Below are 25,315 nucleotides of genomic sequence, written 5' to 3'. Positions count from 1 at the left end.
TGTGGGCTTTGTGCTGTTTCCACGGGACTCCTGAAATATAGAAGAAAAGTCTCTGAAACTAAGACAAGGCTAGGAATCTGTTTCATGTTTTTAAGATACATCCCCCCTCAAAAAAAAAAAAAAAAAAAACAACCCTAAACCAAAAAACAATACTTTCAAAAGAAGGTTAACAAAAGAGCTTAATACGTGAGTTCACACAGTAAATCAACTGAAATGCTTTCAGTTGGACCAACGTGAGCACAGATAAATAACTTGGGTTTCTGCAGCCTGAGAAGAGATGGGAGAAACAGGACTGTGGGCTTAAGATCAAACAACACGAGAACCGGGATGGCCTCCTTCCGGTTCCCCCAAAAGCCGTCTGTTCTTATCCTAAAGGTTATGAAAGGTTTTTGGAGACTAGCTGAGCAAATGAGATCCTGTTCCTTCCTTGGGAAAACTTGTTTATACTGTATCCATTTTTAGACCTTGTAAAAGTTGGTGAACTCACTTCTTCCCCCATTAGCCCGAATTCTTCCCCACTCAGCAAATATCAACAGGAAAAGGCTTCAGTCATTGATAACAATGAAAGCAGGGAGCTCACATAGGGCCTTAATAAGGCGGCTGCGCTGACAGAGGGAAAGACAGAGACACAATCTCCAGCTCATGTTTATAGAATAACGGGTTTGAAAGGAGAGAAAAAATACCGAAATCTAGGTAAATTTATTCTGACAGTGACAACAGCATTGTCTCTTACACAACTCATACCGGTCTGAGGATTCATTTTGGAACTGTCAAAGCTTTCAAGCAGAAAATTATTCTCAGTGGCTGAAACTTGGTTAAACAAATTTCACTGTGCAAGGAAAAACCAAGTTAGTTTTGGAAGTGCTGTGTGGGAGGAAACTCAGGCAAGACAGCCAGATAGGAAGTGCCAGCGCCTTGCAGGGACCCAGACAAATAGGTGATGGGATGGTAAGGTTTCCAGTGGAAAGGAGTGACCTGGACCCATCCTGGAAAGTCAGCTAAGAAAGTTCTATCAGGATGAAGACTCAGAGCCAGCGTGGTGTCAAGCAGATCCACCATGAGTAAAATGTTGGGTAGTGTGCTCCAGTGACCAAGCTGTGGCAATCTGAGCAACAGAATAAATATTGCTGATATTGGACACTCATAGAATAAAATACATAGTCACAACTCCATACTGGTATAAATGCTTAAGAAAAAGAATAAATACCAGGGGTGGTAAGAGAAAGGACAGATCTTCCTTATAGTAGAACATCTACTAATACATGTAGAAGGGATAAAAAAATAGAAAATCACTGTTAGGCAAACATGGCAATCGTATTTGTTGTCAGAAAGAATGACTGACAGTAGGTAAAGTTATGATATGAAACAGGTCTAGCATCCTTACAAAACAGGTGTTGATTATCTTTAGAAACAGGTCTAGGCACCTTCTTATAAGATATGTATTAATAACAAATGGAAAAAAATAGTATCTTTACAGGGTTGAAACCTGGCAGACACCAGGACCAAACTGAACAGACACCCCAACATCCTGTGCCCCCGTCTATGAGCTGCCGAGGAGGGCACAGAACCATTTCTATGCTCTTCTTTCCCCAAATGCACAATCTCAACTCAACCATGAGAAATACTGGAAAAACCCCAAGTGAGAGACCGTCGATGAAATAGCTAGTCTAACTTCTTCTTGAGTTGCAAGGTCGCGAAAGACAAAAGACACAGACTGAAGAGCTGTGACAAGTTGGAGGACACTAAGGAGGCATGGATGTTAACTGTAATATTGGATCCTGAACTGGACTCTGCTCCAGAAAAGGACATTCCTGGAACTTGGAAATACGAATAACTTCTACAGATGAATTAAGAGTACTATGCCAATGTTTATCTGTCTTCAATAGCTGTGCTGTGGTTTAGCTAAGATGTTAACAGTAGGGGAAACTGGGTGCAGAGTATATGGGAACTTCCCATACTATTTCTGTAACTGTTCTGAGAGTCTAGAAATATTATAAAACAAAGAGTTAAAAATAAAATTGGAGTTGGCTTGGCTTTATTTAGCAGCTAGCCAGGATCAAGTTGAGATGCATACATTTTAAGGTGAGAGCTAAGACCATTATAGAAACTACTGAAAAGAATCAGAAAAGGGTAAAAATGTAGACCTGAGCCATTCTCATGTCCGGGGAGCAGGAGGTGGATGGGGCATCCACCTCCCATCCCTGAAGAATACTGCATTCCTTAATCACCTCTCTGTTAGATTTTTAAAAAGCTAAACAAATATATATCAAATCATCCTGCTTTGTTTTCTCCAACAAAGGAAAGTCATCTCCATAAAAATAAGTTTTGAGCCAAATCCACCACCTGGACCTTATCATTTTTAAGGTTTAAAAACCTTAAAATAGAAAAACTGACAAAAATCAGACATTTTCCTGAAAAATATTTTCCATTTGATAAATAGAACTAATTCTTATAAATATTATCAGTGTTCATCTCCTGCCAGATATTTAGATATCTGTGGAAAGATGTAAGAGAAAAGCAATTATACTTCAAAAGGGGGATTAAAAAGCATTATATTGGGCAGCCTCGGTGGCTCAGCAGTTTAGCGCTGCTTTCTAGCCCAGGGCGTGATCCTGGAGACCCAGGATCGAGTCCCACATTGGGCTCCCTTCATGAAGCCTGCTTCTCCCTCTGCCTGTGTCTCTGCTGATCTCTCTCTCTCTCTCTCTCTCTCTTTCTCTCTGTCTTTCATGATTAAATAAATTAAAAAATACAAATCCTTGAGAAAAAAAAAAAAAAAAACCTTTATGCTCCAAACATGGCTTTTAGCTGAAAAATCTAGGCTTTTTTAGTGCAATTCCCAATCATTCTGGAATGGGTACATACTAACAGATCTCAACTAGCTCTTACTGTGGGGCTAACTCTTCGGTACCCTGGAATTATGATGGAAGCAAACAACATGACATCATTTTGAAGACACATCAACCCCTGCACCATGATGGCAGTCCATACATACCTCCCACTGCATTACAGCGAGATGTCATTTCCCAGAGTACCAGGGCCATGGAGTAGACATCAGTCTGCTTAAAGGATTCAACGTTCTCCAAATTCATCCTGGACTCTAGGACTTCGGGAGCCATGTATCTTGCAGTTCCCACCTAAAGCAATAAGAGACACAGAGGCCCATCATTTAATTCCAGTTGCATTTTTATTTTAAAAATATAACCGATATGTGTTCTCTACACATGCAAATGATCTTTGAAAAGCACAATGCTCTTTTAAATAATGAGACTGGCAAAGAAAGGTACAGCTTATGAAATTATTTTTAAAAATAGGTTTTTTTCTCCCTGAAAACACTTTAAAAAATTTAAACAAAGTATACCAAAATAAGGAAATGCCAAACCCCAGAGCTGCTTTATCTAGCTTCATGATATATGTCATCATATTATACAATAACATCCTCACAGATAACTGGGGAGACAACCTCTGTGACACTTCAGGTCTTTATTTTTGCTTTTGCAAATTAACTACTTTCTCATTCCCAAAACACCGAGATTTGTGGGGCAAATAAGAATTATTGCCATTTGTTTCAGTCACTTAAGGACTGTCTCAATCTTCTTTGTTTACTCCATGGTACATTCTAGTGTGCCAAGAATGTAGTATCATTTCATAAAATCTCTATTAAACTAAACTGCACGGAAGTATTTCAACAGTAAAAGACCAAATCTAGATCATCTTATAATTTTGATGGATATGCTATGTAGTTTTGTTTAGAAAATGACGGATAATGTGAAAACATTGGTATACATAGGAAAAAAGAGAAAGATATTTCAAAGGGAAGGAATCACTTTTAAATGTTTGATTTTGTAGCATGTAAATCTTGACTCAGTAACAATGAAGTCCTACCTTTTCGAGAAGCTAAGGAAGGAAGCTAAGCTCAGGTGAGTTGATATTATTATCCTAAGGAATGTTTCTTAATGGTATGTATCAGGAAAAATTTTTCTTCTTAAGAGGTCACTGTATGACTCATTATGCTGCCATATTAATCTGTTCATATTTCACTCAATATGTTTATCTGGACATTGGCTGTGCAGCCAAAGACCCAAGAGGTCAGACGGAGCAGTAACCAAATGCTTCAGCGGCACATATCCTCACCTGCTTAGAGGAAACAATGGTGCTTTCCAGACTCCACTGTAATCCACATCAACATTTCAGTGTGTGAAAACATGGGGCACCATCATTCATAAAGGATGGCTTGGTAATTCCTAATGACCTTCCAATATCTCCTTACCCAACAAAGGTTTCTATTTTCATTTGTGAGATGCTTCAAAAGAACTGTAGAATTATATATTCACTCCGTCCGTCAACTCACTCAATAAATATTTATTGGTCACTCTCGCTCATTCAAGGCATTGTGCTAGATGTGACCAAATGGATGTGGATTTGGGCTACAAAGAGGCTGCCTTCTAGAAAGGTAAAAAGAAAACAAGGCAGCCACCAATAGTTCAGAGTAGGAAGGGCTAAGTATAAGCATACAAGAGGAAGAAGAGAGACAAAGCATGAAGCGTGTTGGAAGCAATGAAAAGTAATTTGCAAATGAGAGAGAAGAAATGAAGATGGGTTCAAGGAGAAGAACGTCTGTCCTGAATTAGGTGGAGTTGGCAGAAAGAGGAGAAATAGCCTTCACTAGAAAAGCACCTTGACAGAAAAGAGTGGGCATGCCGGGACGAGTGTCAACACCTGACTTCAGCTAGATTCCCTAGACAAGTATCCAGAGTATAAGGCTGTTTAGGACAAAAGACATTGAGAGATGGATGGAGGGGTAGCATAGTCTCCCTACAAGTAAGGGATCAAGGTCTAACTTACTTGCCCACTGTTGGCCAGGTCATCCACAGACAGAGTTGGGTCCAGGCGCAGGGAAAGGCCAAAGTCACACAGGCAGCAGGTCAGGTCGTTCTTCACCAGGATATTGGAGCTCTTGAGGTCCCTGTGCACAATAGGCATCTTGGGCCTCCCACACAGGGTGTGGTCACTGTGCAGGTGAGCAATGCCCCGGGCGAGGGAGCTGCCCAGCTTTCGCAGGTCCTCCCAGCTGATGACATGCCGAGTGAGGTACTCCTGCAGGTTGCCCTTGGCATGGAAGGCCGTGATCAGCCAATACTGCTTTCCCAGCTCCGTCTTCCGCTCCTCGGCTGTCAGGAACTGCAGTATGTTCTCGTGCTTCAGATTGATGTCTGAGAAGATGTCCTTCTCCGTCTTCCAGGAGGCATACTCCTCGTAAGGGAAGATCTTGACTGCCACAGTCTCGAACTGCTCTGAAGTGTTCTGCTTCAGCTTGGCCTTGTAGACCTCAGCAAAGCGACCTTTCCCCACCAGGGTGTCCAGCTCAATGGGCAGCAGCTCCGTGTTGTGGTTGATGTTGTTGGCGCAGGTAGAGCTGATGTCGGACCGGTCGTCTTCCAGAATGATGGCCAGGTGCTCGCTGAACTCCATGAGCTTCCGTGGCTTGCTGGTCTCCCATGATGGGCTCAGCTTCTGCTGCCGATGAACGCGGTAACAGTAGAAGGTGACAATGACGGCTATGGCGATTCCCAGGGGCGGCAGGAGGCTGACGCCTGTCACTTGGAATATGACTAACAACAAGTCAGGGTTGTTGGTGGCATATTCTGATATGGAAACAAAACGAGGGAGAGAAGTTGGGTTCATTTGGGTTCAGTCAGGGAGTAGGGCCACACCACAGACATCTGGAGGTTTTAACATCTGTATAGTTTTTTGGGTAATAAATTTTGACTTTTTATTCTGGGGATGGATGCACCTGTCCAGACTTCTCGATCTCTGGCCACCTATTCAAGATCTCCTATTCTTCTCTCAAAGTTCAGCTTAAATGTCACTCTCTAAAGGAGATCCAGGAGGGATGCCTGGGTGGCTAAGTGGTTGAGAGTCTGCCTTTGGTTCAGGTTGTGATCCCGGGGTGCTGGGATCAAGTCCCGCATCAGGCTCCCTGCAGTGAGCCTGCTCCTCCCTCTGCCTCTCTGTGTCTCTCATGAATAAATAAAATCTTAAAAAAAAAAAAAAAGATGATCCAGGAAACCATGGGGAAATGTTTTATTTTATATATTCTCATAACACTCTCCATTTTTCATATGTGACAACTTGGCACGCTTTGAATTATATCCTTATGACTCCAGTTATGGGTTTCATATCGCCACCCTCAATGGATTGAGAACTCCATGCTGGCAGGGGCCATGTCTTTTTTCTTCACTACCGTAAATAGAGCCAAGCACACACATCAGGTCTGCAGTAAGTGTTGGATAAATGGACAGGGCATTTACTGAGTGTTGACTAAGCCCAAGGCATGACAGGAGGCTTTGGGAATATAGAAAGAATGATATAGCTCCTGCCTCCAAAAAGCTTGTGTGGATGTATTAAGTAAAAATGAAGAGACTGTCATAGTTTTAGCATCATCTTTGTTCTTTTCTAAACTCCAGCTTGTCTTCTTCTGATCAATACCCAGGCCGCACTTAACATAGGTGGTGGGGAGACAAGTCTATGCAAAAGGGTCTCTTTGGAAGTCAGTTATCTTATATACACTCAACATCCCTCTTTTCAATGTGCATGTGACTTGCAGTTTTCTAGAACAGGAAATCTTACTAACAACAGTGGGGATATTACTACAAAGAAGGGTCAAAAAAAGAGGGGTAAAAAGAAGGAAATGCAGCCAGTTTTCTAATTTGGACCTGAGGGGTAATGGAAGAGAGTCCTTAGAATCAGCTAACTGACAGCATATAAAGTCTTACATGTCAAACTTTGGTTCATGTGCTAGCCTTGGCCGGCTCTGGTTAAACAGTTTTCCTTTTAGGAAGAAAAACATGGATGGAAACAGTCAGTGGCAGGAGATAGTGAAAGGCAGTTACGGTTCAATGAGAGCTTTGTGCAAGAATGCCAGAATTCTACTCCTTTTATATGTCATTCATTTTCCCTCAAAGGCAACAAGCAGTCTTCATGATCGGATGTTAGATTCACTCATTAAACACAGCACTGCTGGGTGCCTCCTACGGGTATGGTACTGCCCTCAAAAAGGTTATAACCCAGGAGAGGATTAGGGTGCATATACAGATGCATACTGACATAGGGCAATCCAGGGCAGGGGCTGAATGGGTATTGCAATCGACACATTGGTGGAATGTAGAAAAGCTTAGAGAAACAGGGAACCACATGGCAAGGACTATCTTTGAGTTGGTCAATGGAAGATGGGAAAAAGTCAATGCTGGCTAGAAGGAATGTTATGTTAAAAAATACGAATATATGATCTATTTGAGGAAGGGCAATTTTCCCAAACCAACAGCTCCACACAAGGGAACAGAAAGGAAAAGAAAAGGTTGGGTGGGTGACATGAAAGTGGACATCATGCCAGAGGAGAAAGTAACTATAATTGTTCCCTTGGCAGTTTTCAGCTACTGTAGGTGTTGGATGAGAATACAGTGATAAGAATATAGTTCAGGTGCAAGGGAGAGAACTAGAACCTCTCGAAGAGAACCCATTACCTAAATTATGTTTGATACCATCGCCTAAAAAAGCACGGTAAGAAATGAAGCTTGTATTATGCCAGTTTGGGGTGTTCAGGTTTTTATTTTGAGGAGGTATTCAGGTTTAACTGTCCTAAGGTCAGTCCTAAGTGGAAATGCCAACTTCTACTGCCTATATGTTCTAACGGAAAATCTTAGCTTTTAAATTTATTTGATGACTGAAAAACTGGAAAAGTAACCCCAAAACATCTGAATTTCAGCAACCAAGAGGAAAAATAGTCACTATTTTTGGGAAAGATATATCAGTGCATTAAAAAGAAAAGGAAATGGGAAACAATAGGGTAATTGACTCTTGGAAACCCAAATTTTTTCTCACGCTGGGAAGCATGAATGCAACAGAACAGGGAGTGAGAGTAGGGGGGAATTGACAATGGGACAAAGCAATGACAGAGGGCACTGGAGTCACAAAAGAAAAAAAGTAAAGAAAAGTGGACAAGTATAGACTGTCCCCATGTTCAGCAAAGTACAAGCCTGGAGAACAAGGTTAAGGGGGCGGATGAAAGAGGTGTCAGAGCAGAAAATAACGTTCCCTCCCAGTAACTCTGCCTCTATTATTTGAAATATCTCATGAATGTGTCTGCTTGAAGCACCCACTCATCTCTAACACAGAAGATGCCTTATAATCATAAATCTGTTTGATTCCCATGTTGCTTTTTTTCCTCAAGATAAAGTGAGCTCTACAGGGTAAATCTACTCATTGATCATGACGCTATACCCAGCAGCTGGCTCAGGTTAGGGTACCTACAGTACTCAGCAAATATTGGTTATAGAAGCCCAATGAATGATGATTCACACGAGACAGTGACCCTCACACATTTTTATGTTCTACAGCAAGGCTGGCAAACCATGGCCCCAAGGCCTATTTGGTACAGCCCCATAGGCTACAAATGTTTGTGTTTTAAAGAGATGTTTAGAAAAAGAAAGAAACTAAGAAGTTCATGCAGCAGAGATGGTATCTGGCCTGGAAAGCCTAAAATATTTACTAACTGGCCCCTCTTGTATAGATGTTATTTGTTTCACAATCTCTAAGGCATTGGCAAAATTTGGGGAGAGTTCACTTTGGTCCAATGTGAATATTCTCTTTCACATATGGGGCAACAACGCAACTAGAAAATAAGAGATACTAATTGCATAATAACTTGACTATGTCTTCAATTGGTTAAAGAGTGCAAAATGTTCAAATGAACTGTTCACTTATCACTGATAATTTTATTTTATAATTCCTGGCCATAGATGAAATTTTATAATTCCTTGCTAACTTCTATTCTTTTTCAGGCTAAGGAAAACATAAAAACAGAAATCCCCTGAAATTTATGTGTGAAGAAGATTCTAGAAATCCCCCGTTCAGTATCAGAAACCAAAGTTTTACTTTCCCCTCAAACTTCCTGTGATTTCTTTTTGAAAACCTACATGTAAAAATTTGGTGGGGCGGGAATTACTGAATAACATCTGTCAATCTTGAAACTTCAAAGAGGTGGTGAAAAACCCTAACAATAGCAAACCAGGTTAAAAGGGAGCTTTGGGATGTGGTTTTATCTAAACAGGAGCCACCCACACCCTCTTCTAGTATTAACCCTTGGGCTGCTACTAGAAAACCAACAGCTTTATGTATAAGCACAAGCTGGCACCTCCTTTACTCAGAGACTAGCAGGAGGTATTTCTTTGGGCCAAACCACAATTACACGAAAACTCAGAAATCAAATACTTAGTATGAGCCTGGTTATGTGCTAAGGGTTTTATATAATATTTGTATCAATCGACAGAAAAACCCTATGAGGTAGGTATCACTATTATGGTAAGCCCCATTTCACAGATAGGAAAGCTAAGGGTTGTATTGTATGGATTAAATGATTTCCCAAGATCATACATTTAGACAACAGCAAAGCTAATATTTGAAATGAACTGTCTGATTGGAGACAAGACAATTAACCCTGCTCTTAATCCCATGTCATGTTGTCTCTACACTTCACATTGGCGAGAGTCGATTGAGATTGACTATAAAACTTCTTGACTTGATAAACTGGTTGCCTTCATTGGGGGATAGGCTAAGTGGTTTTACAGCCATCAATTAAGTAATACTGGTAATTCTTAGATAATGCCTTCCAAAGGGCATATCCTAGGTGTGCACACCATTTTCTTTGGTTCCTAACTAAGAACCACAGTTGAATAGTATCTCTGCAAATGTATATTTTTTTCCCTGCTGAGGAAGAAAAAGTCTTACATGAGGAAGAAAGACTTAAAATCTCGTTTGTCAGAGTTTAACCTAGGGCCTATAGCATAGGATGCTCAATATATAATTCCTGAACCACTGAAATTTTTATATAAACTGTATCTTAGATGTCCAGTAACTAGTGCTTAAGAATTTGACATTTACATCATGTTCCCTTGTTACGTAACATCGAGTCAGACATCGGTATTCTCCACTTTTTAAAAGTTCCTATTAAGCCACTCGCTTTTATAAAAGACCTATATTAGTACCTATTTTTGCTAACTGCAAGAAATTCAAAGAGGACTTTCAGTTCCATGAAAGAAGGCAAAAAGAGAAAACGGCAGTCAGTGTTTGTGTTGCAGTGAGCTGCTACAGAGGTGACACACATCCCAGTAGCAAGAGTGGCCCCACCAACCTCCTTCCCTGAGAACCAACCATGCTCAGCATCTCAGCATCCAGCTGCCATAGCTTTGAACTCTGTGAATATCTGTGCTTTATCTCAATTTATTTTGTGCATCTGTTAGCAAGATGTGTCCCAAAGTATCAGAAAAGCCTAAAAGTGGTAATTTCAGGGGGTGTCTGGGAATGCTCAAAAATGTTTCCAAATAAATTAATGGTAATTGCTTTTTTGCTTCATACCATTTAGGCTGGCAAAAGGTTTCTTCTTATTTAAACTTTATTTATTTATTTGTGTGAGAGAGAGAGCACAAGTGGCGTGAGGGGAAGAGGGAGAAGCAGACTCCCCATTGAGCAGGGAGCCCAAAGTGGGGCTTGCTGCAGGGCTCCATTCCAGGGCTCTGAGATGATCACCTGAGCCGAAGGCAGATGCTTAACTGACTGAGCCACCCAGGTGCCTCTTGTGAAAAAGCTCCGTAGGAACGCTCTACTTTTGGATAGTAAGAGACACCTGTAAAATGCTGGGAGGGGAGGATTAAAGATAAGAATAGAATTTCTCTAAAGATTCATAAAAAGTAAAGCTCTATAGTGTAATAACAAAAGTTAACCTGAGTTCCATGGGTAGAATTCAGTAGATCTTTGAATGTGAATGGGCAAAACTTAAATCTTTTTATTTTCCTCCAATCATTAGGTAAAATTTAACATTTCCTATTAGCAGCTGTCACCAATGGAAACCACAGATATTTCCATACCATGTGACATTTGCTGCAGGTGTCTTGGTGTATCACTTATAGTCATCATTTAGATATTTTAATATCTTAGATCTGATGCTGGATCTTGTCATTTAAAGCATGACTATAGAAGCACATATTCCTATATCTCAAGTTTATTTTTTAAAAATATCTGTTAATTATATTTCAGTATCAGTAATTTTCTTTGAAATCCTGTGTATTGTATTTCATGCATTTAAAAACATCCCTTTGAGAAGGGGTCCACAGGGTTCACCAGACTTCCAAGAAGTCCATGGCACATGCACAGAGTAAGTGAAGAACCCTTGGCAGAGGGAAGGCACTGTAGCTCCAGTCTCTGCCAGGATTTCCTAGAGCAGAGATTTTGAGATTTGGCTGTTTCTCTGGGAAGTTACTAAGGGAGCAAGCTGGTGCCAATGACAGATCCTCCTGGCATAACGTGTTCTGTCCCCCAAGGGCAACTCTGAATTCTGTTAGACCTTCTGTGCCTTCTATCCTACATGAAGAGAGGTCTGCAATGGAAAATGCTGGGAAGCCCTTCTTTGAAATCCTCAAAACAATAAAGATAACATAAAATGTGCTTTATTGAACTAGGCACTGAGCAATTCACTTTATAAGCATCATCTCACTTTATTTCTCCAACCACCAAGTCAGGTTCTGTGAATAGCCCTGTTTTATAGAGAAGGATACTGAGCCTCGGTGGATTCTACAACATTCTCCTTTACTTAGTTTACTTAGGAAACAAAATAAAAGCTGTCCCTTGTATCAATTTTCCTGCCAATTTTCTCTGGCACAGCCAAAGTAGAATTATAGTGGTTAAAGAGATAGGTTTTTGCTCACCAACATAATGCTCACAGCTTGGCACACAACTAAGGAGACAAGTCAAATTTGTTGAGTGGATGTATAGAATAGATTTGATGAATCAATCTGATTAGGAATAATTCTGCAGAATTGACCCCCTCTCCTCCAAAGGCCAAATTCCAAGGATAAGCCAAGCTCTCCTGTTTAAGTGCCTGCTTCATATCACACTCAGTCTCTCTGTAGTTTGCATATAGCATGTGGGGACCGTAAGCATGAGTACTTGGGACGTGGTGTGAAGGAAGGAGCGTTAGATTGGAAATCAGGAATCTGAGATCCTATTCCTGTATCTATCATAATCACCATGAAATCTGAGGCAAGTCATTTAACTTCAGTAGGACTCCAGTTCCTATAAAAGCTTCTGGTTCTTGGTTCCCACTTGAGAAAAAAAAAAAAAAAACAAAAAAAAACAAAAAAAAAAGCCTCATCAACAGAATGCTTCCAATAGAAGAAACCAGAGTTTCTTGGCAAGATGGCCAATTCTAGGTCTGGGGCTGGAAATAATGAGTTTGGAAGATTTTGTTACACCGAATAACAGGAAGTGATCAAAGACTACTTAGGTCATGACAAAAGAATCCAGGAGCCACCTTGAAGAGACTCTTGCTGGCCTTGCAAGATACGACACGTAGAAATTTAATGAAGATTTTTAAAAAAGCAACACACTAGGATACATTAAGTATGCTTAAGCTTATGATATCAGAATGATTAAAAAACAGATTTATCAACTTCTGAAGATAACAGGATGTCAGCTCATTATATTGAAAACTAGAAAATGAAAAGAAACATCAAGCATGCATCCTGCCTTTTTCATCTGAACCATAGTACCGGGTAACCAAAGAGTTGAAGAAAGCAACTCCTTATTAAATTATTCCAGCTAATAAATGAAAATGAATTGATAGAAATAGATTATCCTTTTTTAACCCTTAATTTATTAAATGGATCTAGGCAGCAAGCATCCATGCCAACTAATATTACAAAACAAGAGCTAGGCAGACATCATAACCTGACTTATAGACTTGGCAAAAAGATCTAAATGGAGTCTGATAAAGCCTCCAGATCCAACTGCCAATTTACAAACAATACAGGAGGCAGAGAAACCCAGCAAACTGCACCATGAATGCATTAGCAACATCCAGACTATAAAGTAGTACAGGTTAAAGGGGTTCTTCAACAGATATGCTATAAAGGAAAAAAGAAGGAATTGGGGAAGACAGTGATTAACAGAAACTGTAGGTTTATCAAATTACCAAAATAATAATAATAATAGTAATAATAATAATAATAATAATAATAATAGGACTAAGCTAGTGTCTACAGAGGCAAACTTGGATGATAAAGCAATTTAAGAAAATACCGAAAGTGATCATTATAAAAGAAGAATAGTAGTAACTTTGGAGGGAAGGAGGGTTTTGTGTTGAGTTGAGGAACATGCAAGAACCGGGATGTCTGGCAAAGTTGTATTTTTGAGGCCTGGGCAGAGGTTATAAGAATGTTAGCATTATTCACTAAGCAGGACATTTATTTATGTGATTTTCCCTATTTGTATTTTATTTTGGAATGAAAATATTTTTTTTTTTCGAAAGAGAGAAATCTGAGGAATAATTATGGAAGCCATGCCTTGCTCCTGTGCTAAGTATGTTATTTTGGATGCTCTTGAGGGGAAAAGAAAGGGGAGACAAAACTAATTTTATTTTGGTGCACCCACTATATACCAGGAATTTCAAATATGTAATCTCATTTGATATTCATAATACCCCTTCAAGTATTCACCCCATCTTAGGGATTAAGAAATTAAGTTCTTAACATATATGGACCACTATTGGTCCTTTCGAGGTATGACTGATGCTGCAAGAAACACTCTTGCAATGTGGAAGGAAAGAAGGAAGAGAGGCAGGGAGGGAAGGAGAGAGGAAGGAAGAGAAATTGAGACTTAAGATGAATCACTCCTAGGCAAATAGGGTAGCCTGTTTCCCCCGTGTGAGTGACTCCAAAGCCTTTGTTCTTTCAATGCCATCAAACTGTCTCCCTAGCAAGGAACTCAGAGTTCTATTTAATAATTATGAAAATCTCCAACCCAATGTGCCCCACATACAGAAGCCAGACCTAGTTGCAAATAAGGAACGATTTGCAAATGCCATAGCCTTGATAAATATTTTTTTAAAGACAACGTCAAAGATAAATGTTAGTATGCCATAAAAAAATACAAACTGGCAAAAAAATCTCAAGGGGAAATTTCATGGTATACATGCCTTTTGAGAGATTTTAAAGTAAACAAGTTGCCGAGTAACGCATATATACACAAATTGCCTAACAACACACACACACACACACACACACACACACACACACATGCACACATGCAAATGACCATGAAGACAGGCTCTTCCCAGCCTCTTCTAAGTCCTTTCTTAATGCCCAAATCCAACACTGGTTGCTAAAAGGAACTTAAAATTGAACCTCTCTAATTCACAGTTTCAAAAAAAAAAAAAAATCAGACAGTAAAAAAGATAGTAAGTGAAGGCCAACATAGTAAAAAAGCCACAGGCATATTGATAAAAGCCAAATCACCATAGGTGAATTTGAGAGATGGACTCCTACTTTTAGTATTTGAAATTGTTTTGGCAATTCCTCTACTTCATGAAGGAGTTTTGGGCACAAATGTACCAAGATATTGATTTATCCAAGCACTAGAAAGGGGTAGGGATGATTGTTTTCTGCAAGCTTTGGTGTGTGGGTATACTAATGAACACCACATGACAGCCCAGAGATTCTTGAAGATGGCAGTGACAATCTAATCACTAAGCTTTTACCCACCAATACCATCTAAAGCAACAGGATATATATGCAACTGGCTGAGATCCAAAGAAGGAAACTGTGCTAAAGAGAGATAGGCTGGGGGGCAGGGAGGGAGAACTTCCTGTCTCAAGTCATGCTGTTCATTATAATGTTAAAAAGCACACTACTCATTTATTGAGCACCTACTTCATGCCAAACACTGTTTTGCATGGGTTATTTTGAGCTTTTGTAGCCACACTGCTAGATACGTATTCTTTATTCCCATGTCCTAGAAATGGTAACTGGGAAAATGTACACCAAGTGAGCTGAGAGCAAAGTGGGGGAACCTTGCATGGTAGGTAGTGGCACACACGAAGGAGTGGAATTTCACTGAAGAGGGATGTTTCTGGTAGCTATGGGGTCCTTCAGCCAGCATGGGATTGGTTCAACACAGAAAAGAGGACAAAGAAGAGAACAAGAGCACTAGAAAGAGGACTAGAGAGCCACAGAAGAGTAGAATGAAAGAGATAGTAAAGATAAAAGTTGAAATTGGTGCAATAGGAAAAAAAGACACAACACCCCAAATTGTTTGTGCATACTGACTGATGCAATATATAAGTTCTGTGAAATTGTTAAGGCAATAAAGCAAAGTCATAGAGGAGGCATAATTACAGGTATAGCAAAGATTCAAAGAACCATGAAAACTTTTTGCTAATAACTGTAAAAATTTAGATAATGGCTAAAGTTCTAAATATATACTCTATGTGTAACGTACCAAAACTGACCCAAGAAAAGCTATGAAACTTGAATAATCTCATAAATAGTAAAGAAATTGAATGAGTAAAAATTTTCCTAATTTCATAATTTTTTTTCTCTCTCTCTCTCTTTTTAAGCCTTTTACTGTCAAATTAGTGTCTTTGGTATTAATATGTCTGAATATACATCTCAGAATTTTAATTTTGCAGGACTGTCAACCTTCCACCCTAAATTTTCCCACAAAAAAACCCCCCAAAAAACGAGTGGGATCCTTTAAGAAACATTCAGTCTGAATCTAATCAATCTGAAGGTAATGAAATCATTATCCCAAAGAGATAGATGCACCCCTATGTTCATTCCAGCATTATTTACTATAGCCAAGACATGGAAACAACCTAAGTGTCCATGGATGGATGAAAGGATAAGAAAATACAATGTATACATAAAAATATATAAATACAGACACAATAGGATACTATTAAGCCATAAAAAGAAGGAAGTCCTACCACTTATGACAACATGGATAGACGTAGGAGTGCGGTATTGCTAGGTGAAATAAGTGAGACAGAGAAAGACTAATACTTTATCATCTAAGTTATATTTGGGATCTAAAAGGACGAAAAACAAAACTAAACTCATAGGTGCAGAGAACAGATTGGTGGTTGCTAGAGGTGGGGGTAGGTAGGAGAAGGGCATGAAGGTGGTCAAAAGTACAAACTTCCAGTAATAAAACATGTCTGGAGGATGTAATGTACAGCCTGGTGACCCAAGTTAAAAATACTGTATTGCATATTTGAAAGTTGCTAAGAGAGTAAATCTTGAAGTTCTCATCACAAGAAAAAAATGTTTGTAACCATGTAGATGAATGTTAACTAGACTTATTGTGGTGATCGCTATACATACAATGAATCATTATGCTATACACCTGAAACTAAAATAATATTATATGTCAATTATATCTCAATAAACAAAAAGAATCTCATTAAACAGGGGTCATCAGACAAATCCAGAATGGAATAAATGAGCTAGTTTGTTTAAAGTCAACATCACGAAAAACAAGAAACACACACATGAGGCAAAACAACCAAATGCAAAAGGTAGTCCTTGACTGGATCCTGAATTTAAACAACAACAGCAACCCCACAGCTTTGGGGAAATATGAATATTGACAATAATATACACAGACATGTGCACACACTTGCAGGCACATAGAAATGAGGATGTAGTAAAATGTAGTAAAATGGGGTAAATACTGAGAAAGGGAAGGAATGTACAGGGTAAACTGCATGATGATCCTTTCAACTTTTCTACAAGGTTAAAATTTTTTTAAAGATCTTATTTATTTATTTGAGATAGAGCACTTAAGCACAAGCAGGGGAAGGGACCGAAGGAGAGGGAGAAGCAGACTCCCCGCTGAGCAGGGAGCCCAGTATGGGGCTCGATCCTGGGATCCTAACATCATGATTTGAGCTGAAGGCAGACACTTAATGAACTGAGCCACCAAGGCACTCCTATTTTTTTTAAATAAAGAGTGGGGGAGAAGGTAACCCAAGACATTTGAGCAACAGTGTTCCCCCCCAAAGCCCCAAACACATACCAGTCCCAGATGAAGTTGAGTGCTACCAAACTTGCAAGAAACAGGTCATTTCAATTTCAGAGAATAGAAAGAAGTGTACCATGGCTCAATTCCTCTTATGTAAATAAATACAATCAGAGCAGACAAGAAGAGTATGAGAAAAGAACATTATAGAATAATCTCACTCTGTCAGCGATTAAAAAAATTAATTCTAACTAAATGGCAAATCAAATCCATTAGAGGATATAAAACAAAGATAAGACAGCAGGACCAGGTTACCAGGGAGGCATGTCTTAGCACTAAAAACAAACAAAACAACCCACTATTGTTTACCATATTAATAAATTAAAGGAGAAAAAACTATATGATCAGTTCAGTGGACACAGAGAAAGTAGATGAGGACTCTAAACACCTTGATAGGGAATATACACCAATGACCTTCAACAAATCTTAATGCAGAAATGTTCGACGCATTTCTTTTTTTTTTTTTTCCCCTAAAGATGTATTTATTTGGGAGAGAGAGAGAGAGAATGAACAGGGGAAGTGGTAGGGGCAAAGAGAGAATCTCAAGCACACTCCACACCAAGTGTGAAGCCTGACACGGGGCTCGATCTTATGACCCGAGCTGAAATCAAGAGTTCAACGCTTAACTGACAGAGCCACCCAGGTGCCCCTAGGTGCATTTCTTTTAAAAAGAGGAACAGGATGCCAACCATAGCTATCTCTGCTGAACATGAATTGGAGATCTTTACAGCATAGTGAAATGAAATGGAGGAATCTGTGTTACAATATAAATAATTTTTATAAATCTACAGCTTTGTCTAGCTTAGTACCTGGTCTCAGTGACCATCGGTCTCCAGGTGTCCCTGTGCTAGCTCACCCGCTATATAACCAGATTCACTGACACGTGGCTTCTTTTCTAATGAAATAATCTATTTGTAAACTATGATACAGGTTATCAGGAAGGACAAGAAGTTCACGTTATTAAATGCACTCTTATTTTCAGCCAAGGAACTATTATTTGCAAATAAACTAGCACTGAGAACATTTTGTTGAAATAGCTCATTTGAGGATTTTTATCCCAAGTCACTCAATATAACCCAGAATCATCTTTCTTTGCCATGCTGTTTGGCTGCCTGGGATTTAAGGTCCCTTTACTTTCCTTAAACTATTTAGCAGTATATTCTGTGGCAGTCACTACATTTAAAACCCTGAAGTGGGATCCCTGGGTGGCTTAGCGGTTTAGTGCCTGCGTTCAGCCCAGGGCATGATCCTGGAGTCCAGGTATCGAGTCCCACATCAGGCTCCCTGCATGGAGCCTGCTTCTCCCTCTGCCTGTGTCTCTGCCTCTCTCTCTCTCTCTGTGTCTCTCATGAATAAATAAAATCTTAAAAAAAAAAAAAAAAACAAACCTGAAGCTCCTGCCACTCTTGGAGACAGAGTTCTCTTGATTCTTCCAGGAATAAGTGACAAAGTATCCTTCATGCTACTTCACCCCCCAACTGCAGTATTTCTAGACACCACATTGACCTAAGATCCAGTTTCATGACTTTTTCAATGCACACTGAAAAGCTGAATTTTTGGCAATTTGCAGGGAGGAAAAAAAAACAGCTCTAGATTCAAACTAGTAACATTTCATCAGGCAACAGGAAGCCCCAAAACCAAAGTAGATCCTGAGATTGAAAAAATTACAGAAATCATTCTGTATATTTAGAAGCAGTATAACTTGGTTTTCAAAAACTTTGGAATCTGATTTTAGATCCAACTTTGTTTCTTTCTCCTTCCTCATTTGCATAATGAAGACAACCCAGGACCAACCCCACTGGGTTCTTAGAAGACTTACAAGAGATGTGTGTCAGGCTCTTAAGTATTTCTCAAGCTCTTTAAGGTAGGAAATATTCAATAAATATGTTTGTACTATTCTGTGATAAATCCAAACAAAAAATAGTTCTAAATAATAACATATTTCACAGATTTTCAACCAGAAAAAAAAATCCTGATTTGGTAAAGAAGCATTAAAATATCACTAGGTATGTGATTTGATTGCAGTTTTGCTTGGCTTCTTTTTGTATCATGTCTGATGATAATGCTGCTTTTAGAGAACCCATTTTCCCTGTGACTACATGAGCTGCAACATTCTCTTTCTTGAAAAAGTGAAGCAATATCACCTAGTCGGAAATAAGTTTAAGATAGTGTATACTGTAGAGTTTGAAGTGAAATAGCAACAGTAAGGCAGAAGGCTTATTTAGGGAAGTCAGGAGGTAGTCTGGCTATATTAGAAAAATGACAGCATGCACTTTTTGGTTTGGTTGTTGTCCTCCCAGGGACATAACTCAGTTGAACCATATGCCTAACGAAGTTGGACCCCGTTACAATGAAGAAAGTGGCAGAAGGGAACAAAAGATACTGATAACTCCTATACATTTACTGAATATGTTTCATGTATGTTCACTCAAGATGCAAAGAAGGTATTATGAAGCCACAGCCTTCTTCAGGCACACACATGCGGGGATCCCCGGACAGCAAGATAAAGGATTTTATAAGAAACAAAACAAATTGTCTCTCTTGATTCTGTTACATCCCATATCCTTATCATCTTTCCTTTGTTCTTGCTCAAATCACCGTATTTTACACACACACACACACACACACACACACTTCCTAACTTAGGGGTTCTAATATCTTACCAACATTTTCTGCATTTAAAAAAAAAGTTTGGTGGTGATTAGGCTCCATACCTCAGTGGGTTAGAGCACTGTCTTGTAAAAACTTTGGTAGCATGATACAGAAGGAATCTCTTGGCACCCTGCTGCTCAAAGTGTGTTCCCCAGTTGTACACCTGTAACTAATACAACATTGTGGGTCAACTATACTCAGATGAAACATTTTAAAACACACACACACAAAAGCAAAGTGTGTTCCCCAGACTAACAGCATCAGTAGGCATCACTTGGGCACTTATATGAAATGCACTATCTGAGCCCTGTCCTAAATTCCTGAATCAGAATCTGCATTTTACAAAGATCCCTAGTTGCTTAATTTACACAGTAGAGTTTGAGAAGCTGGGCTTTGGCAAACATGAAACAAGCTCCTTGGTACTCTGCCATAGAGTTGTTTACCTTTCACTTAGAAAATCTGTAGCGTTGGACGCCTGGGTGGCTCAGTCAGTCAAGTGTCTGCCTTCAGCTCAGGTTGTGATCCTGGGGTCCTGGGATCCAGTTCCACATCGGGCCCCCTGCTGTGTGGGGAGCCTGCTTCTCCCTCTGCCTCTGCCTCTCTGTCTCTCATGAATAAATAAATACAATCTTTTAAAAATAAAAAAAAATAATAGTGGACCTGTTTGCGAAGCCCTAGTAGAATTGTATTCAGTGCTAGCCAGTGAGAAGATGGTCTGTGAGAATTTCCTAGAGAGATCAGTGCTGCAGGAGTGCAGAATGAGATAGGATTCCTCCTCCATCATTTCAACAAAAAGCAAACAACTACATACAGGCAAACAACAAGAAATCATTTTAATTAAACAACCGAATGACAGTGAGCTCACTGAGCATATACAATTGAATTTAGCTTCTAGAATATTGACAGGACTGCTTGACAGTCTGGGCAGATTTTGAGGATAATTTTTCCCAGGATAATAGAATATGTCTTCCCTCCTACCCTTGTGATTGTCTTATTCCAATTACACATATTTCAAAATTAAGCCATTCCCTAGCTTTGAATCATATTCCATTGTCTTCCTTACATTATTTCCTTCCCATCTCTATCAACAAAAGTACCTTACAGGTAATCTGGCATGACAACCTTTTCTGGAATATTCCTGAGATGCAGAGATCAAACCTTTGTTGGGAATGTTATGACAGAAGGACCACACTTCTCTGTAAATCATCCCATAATCTAATCTCAATAGATCTAGCTATGGAACTATTAGGATAAAGCCTAAACACTGGGATATTTAAGAATTTACTCTTTATATTAAGTCAAACGTAGCCCTCCTGCTCATCTACGTACTGGTTTTCATGCTGTTCTCTAAAGCAAAAGACAACAAAATGTATTCTTCTTTTATGGGATGGATGACGGCTTTTAAACGCTTGGTGAGCATTTCACCTGTTTCCCCAAACTGTTTATTTTTCAGGTTTCACATCTCTGTTTCCTTCAATCACTCTTCAAAAGATTTATGGGTCAGACTCTCAAGTCTGCCTGAGGCACCCACTAAATGCCAGGTCCCTTTTCGAAGTGTAAAATGATCAATTCCCTGAAATCATTCTTGCTACTCCAGATTCTCCATGTTTTGCTAGACCCAGCCACAATACTTGGAATATAATCTGTGTAACAAAGATTACATTGGGACTCTTGGCGCCCCTTCCAATGAGCATGGTTGAAGACTATTGTTGGTTGGTTAGTTGGTTCTATTGTTTTGTTTCGATACACTTGGTCAGATCACCCTGAATTCAAAATGACCTTAACTCACGTGTAAACCCCTGGGTCTTTATCACATCAACAGATGCTAAGCCAGCTTTTGATGAGCTCTCTTCTGCCATCAATCACTTAAGCCGATACGCCTGACTTTACATGAATCTGTTAAGTTTCATATGACTGGGCATTCCAGGCAATTGAAGCCCTAATTCTGTTTCTGCTGTAGTGGGCATCCTTTCCATTGCGCTTACCATCTTTCATGGTCCTCCTTGGGGTATAGATTCTAGATACTTTTGTTGCTGTGACTTTAGGAGGGCAACCAACATTAACAGAGAACCTAAATCATGCCAGGCTTTGCCCAAGAAATGATCACATGTCTTATGAATGCCTATTTCCCCACTGACAGAGATGCAGCCTGACATATGTTCTTTGGAGCTGCATTTTTCTTCATGTTAATCTTCTGACCACTTAGCCTGGGCTTTGTTAGGCTCCCCCACCTGCCCTAATTCTTCTATTCTTTTTTGGGATTGCCTGTCTGGAGGACATCTCGTAACCTGTCTAGGGTCCCTTCATACAGTCAGAAAACCTGAAAGCAGAGAGACAGTAAGTTATTTCAGTATCTTCTCCAACAGGGAGACCAGACGACTTTAGAAGAGCACATTAGTTTTTCACACTAGCAACCCCTCTTTGGCCACTTGAAACACATCCTCGCTTCTCTTCTGGCCTTCCACGGAAAACACCACTTGTTGCACTTCCTTCTACCTGATGATCTTCACCTCCTACAACTATGCATACCACCTCCCCTCGCTGCCTTGTCTTCGCCGAGGCAGTGGCACCCAAAATTTGCCATCCAACCTTCCAGTTACACTTTGAAGTTTAAAATACGTCTGCTCTTAATGTATAATTTCATTGGTTCTAAAACCTCAGGTGCCTCCACCTTCTATTATTCCTCAGGGAGGTGGTAATATAGGTATTTTGTTTGGTTGTTTTTCTCCTCCTCTAACCTAGAAGGCTGAATTTCAGCTACTTTGTGTGGTGCTTATCATTCTCTAATTGTTACCATCCCTTTCTAGGTTATATGAGGAACCTGAAAAAAATATAAAAATATTTGGCAGAACAAACTGTCTTGAGTTAAGTGGTTCCCAAAACTGGCTGCATATTAGAATATCTTGGGGAGTTATTTTTTTTTAATCCTGACACCAGGCCTCAGACCAATTAAGTCTGAATTTGCAGGGCTAAGACCCAGTTAATGAGTAGTTTTTAAAGATTCTCAGGTGTTTCCAAAGTGCAGCCAAAGCAGAGAACAATGACTTCAGCTGAATGGGAGAAATAGGCATCCTGAATAGGATGGGACCTGGAGAAAGAAGGAATGGAAGGAATTTTTTTTTTTTTTTTTTTTTTTAGGAATTTTTTTTTAAATAAATTTTGAGCATGGCAGTTCCTAAGCACTGTTTTTTTTTTTTTTAAGATTTTATTTATTTATTCATGACAGACAGAGACAGAGAGAGAGAGAGGCAGAGACACAGGCAGAGGGAGAGAAGCAGGCTCCATGCAGGGAACCCGACACGGGACTTGATCCTGGGTCTCCAGGATCATGCCCTGGGCCGAAGGCGGCACTAAACAGCTGGGCCACTGGGGCTGCCCGGAATGGAAGGAATTTTAATGCCTACTTTTAGGACCGATTGTTCATGACACTGGAACCAGCTATATCCTAATGAGCAATGTAAGGTATATACTTTTTTAAAGTAAAATATGAATTTGGTCCTTGAAATGATGAAATGTTACAACAGAGAGAGCCTACTCCTCTGTAAATAATCCCATAATCTATTCCCAAAAGATCTAGCTATGCATCTAGCTATGCATTAGACCTATGAGGATAAGGTCTAAACGCTAGGATATTCAAAAATTCATTCTTTACCTTAAGTCAAAGTGGCCTTTCTGTACATCCACTTACTGGTTTTCATGCTGTTCACTAAAGCAAAAGATAAGACAAAATGGTTCCTTCTTAATGACTGTACAATGATTGCTGGTAAATTTGATATTTTGCATATTTAGCACCATGCAGGAGTGATTTCAGGATCAGAAAAGGTTTTACAAAAGCATGTCAGCCAGATGTCCAACTGGTGGTAAGTACAGCCACTGGAGTTTAGGTGAGTGGAAATGAAAGTCAATTTCATGGTGGTTAGCTAGCTTGCTAGTGTTTTTCCACTGGTGGGACAGCAGCAAAAGGGTCTCCGTGGGGACACCTGGGTGGCTCAGCGGTTTAGCACCTGCCTTCAGCTCGGGTCGTGATCCTGGAGTCCCGGATCGAGTTCCACATCGGGCTCCCTGCGTGGAGCCTGCTTCTCCCTCTGCCTGTGTCTCTGCCTCTCTCTCTCTGGGTCTCTCATGAATAAATAAATAAAATAATTAAAAAAAGGGTTTCCGTGGACCCCTTTTGCTGTCACCCATCCGTGTGTCATTTGTAGAACACAAGGGGGTGGTCCCGGGGTGATGAGAGACTGCAGATGTACCACCACCAACTGTTTAACTGGTCACCCACACCCAGTGGCTGGGATTTGAGACAGATTGTGTCCTTACTGGATTCCATTCTGCCATGATTCATATCAAAATGAGGTTCCAGGGCAGAAATAGTCACAACTGGCAACCACATGTAGCCTCAGAGCATCTTTGTTTACTCTGCTGCTGGGGGTGGGGGTTTGGGGGTTGGGGGGAATCTACAGAAACGAGTTGCTTTGCCTAGAGAAGCTACAAATATGTTCTAAGCTTCACTTGACTGAGTCACAATGCCCTCTGGCATGTACGATCTTTATTATTTTCTTGGCGAGACATGGGCCATATCCACAGATTCAGAGGATGCTTTCTAACCTAGCTCATTCACAACCAAAGGCTCCTTCAGCACTGAGTCATCACCTCAAATAACTGATTTCTCTTCCCAGGAATGAAACTAGTGTCTTTCATCCATAATTTTCTTCCTCTTCTAACAACTCTTCACAACTATATTTCCACACTTACTTTTTTCTTCTGCATTTAGACCGGAAAGTAAATCTGGTTTGTTTCTCCTAAAACAAAAACGCACAGCTGGCAAGCCAGCTATTTTGAGTAGCGACTGCACAGTTCAAAGGCAGCACACCCAGAAGTCCCAGAGCTGCCAAAGCACCATTTAGTCTTCTCATTTCTTCCATGCAAGAACTAAGAGTTTCCTCCAAGAAGCCAGCTCCATGATGCTGGGTCAGAACAGACAAAATGGAATTTAAGATGAAGGGGGTGGCACTCCCAGGTCTTCTCTGACTCACGAACCAATACGAGTCAATAAAGTGCATGAGGCATGTGATCAATACACAGAGTGGGTTTACTGGATGGCGTGAGGCCATGTTATTAAGGTCACAATAGGTCTAAGGGGAACCAGCTGGCTGAGATGTTCTGCTGGCAAGTTAAACATAGACAGGAAACCGCGTGTCTGATACTGTAAAAAAATCATTTGTCTTCCTGCCAGAGTTAGGCCTGCAAACCAAAGAGGCTGTTTTCATGTAAAAGAAATTCTACAATGAGAGAGGAAGGAATGAAACCCTGTTGCTACTGGGAGCCCCTGTCTCTCTTCTCTCAGCCTCTCAAGTTCAAGGGCATGCTAACTGCAAAAGTCTGCATGTAGCTGCCACATCAGCAGTGAACACACATTGGGTGGCAGGCGACATCGGATGGTCTGCTTCTCTGTTTAACCACATCGGTTGAACTTTGAGTCAGAAGTGGTTTCTAGAGTCCTCGTGTCTAAATTGACTGCATATAATTGATGTATTCACTGATAGTTCCATCCTGTTTAACAAAAAAAGCTCAGGTAGAGTAGGGAAGGAAGATAAGAAAAGTAAAAGTAGGGTGATGGAATGAAGACAATGGGAAGACAAATGCGGAACACAGGCAAGCAGGGGTGTTATCAGTAGACACATACTTGCTAGAAGCCCAACTTAGTTGGTATTGAACGGGGATATACCAAAAAAAAAAAAAAAAAAAAAAAAAACCCACA

General features: G+C 40.1%; 1 protein-coding gene across 2 annotated transcripts in view; it reads right to left on the bottom strand.

Annotated features, from left to right (window-relative positions):
• Nucleotides 1-25,315, bottom strand: part of TGFBR2 (transforming growth factor beta receptor 2) — a 90,214-nt gene that overhangs the window by 15,710 nt on the left and 49,189 nt on the right. For both annotated transcript variants that reach the window (XM_072793096.1, XM_072793097.1), the window contains exons 4-5: nt 4,846-5,645; nt 2,996-3,137 (exon numbers count right to left, since the gene is read on the bottom strand). In XM_072793096.1, coding sequence (XP_072649197.1) covers nt 2,996-3,137; nt 4,846-5,645 — 942 coding nt within the window. The remainder of the gene's footprint in view (nt 1-2,995; nt 3,138-4,845; nt 5,646-25,315) is intronic.

This window comes from Canis lupus, chromosome 22 (assembly GCF_048164855.1).
Source record: "Canis lupus baileyi chromosome 22, mCanLup2.hap1, whole genome shotgun sequence".
In the NCBI taxonomy this organism is placed as follows: Eukaryota; Metazoa; Chordata; class Mammalia; order Carnivora; family Canidae; genus Canis; species Canis lupus.
The sequence above is the reverse complement of the archived record's forward strand: the minus strand, read 5'-3'. Positions and strand labels throughout refer to the sequence as shown.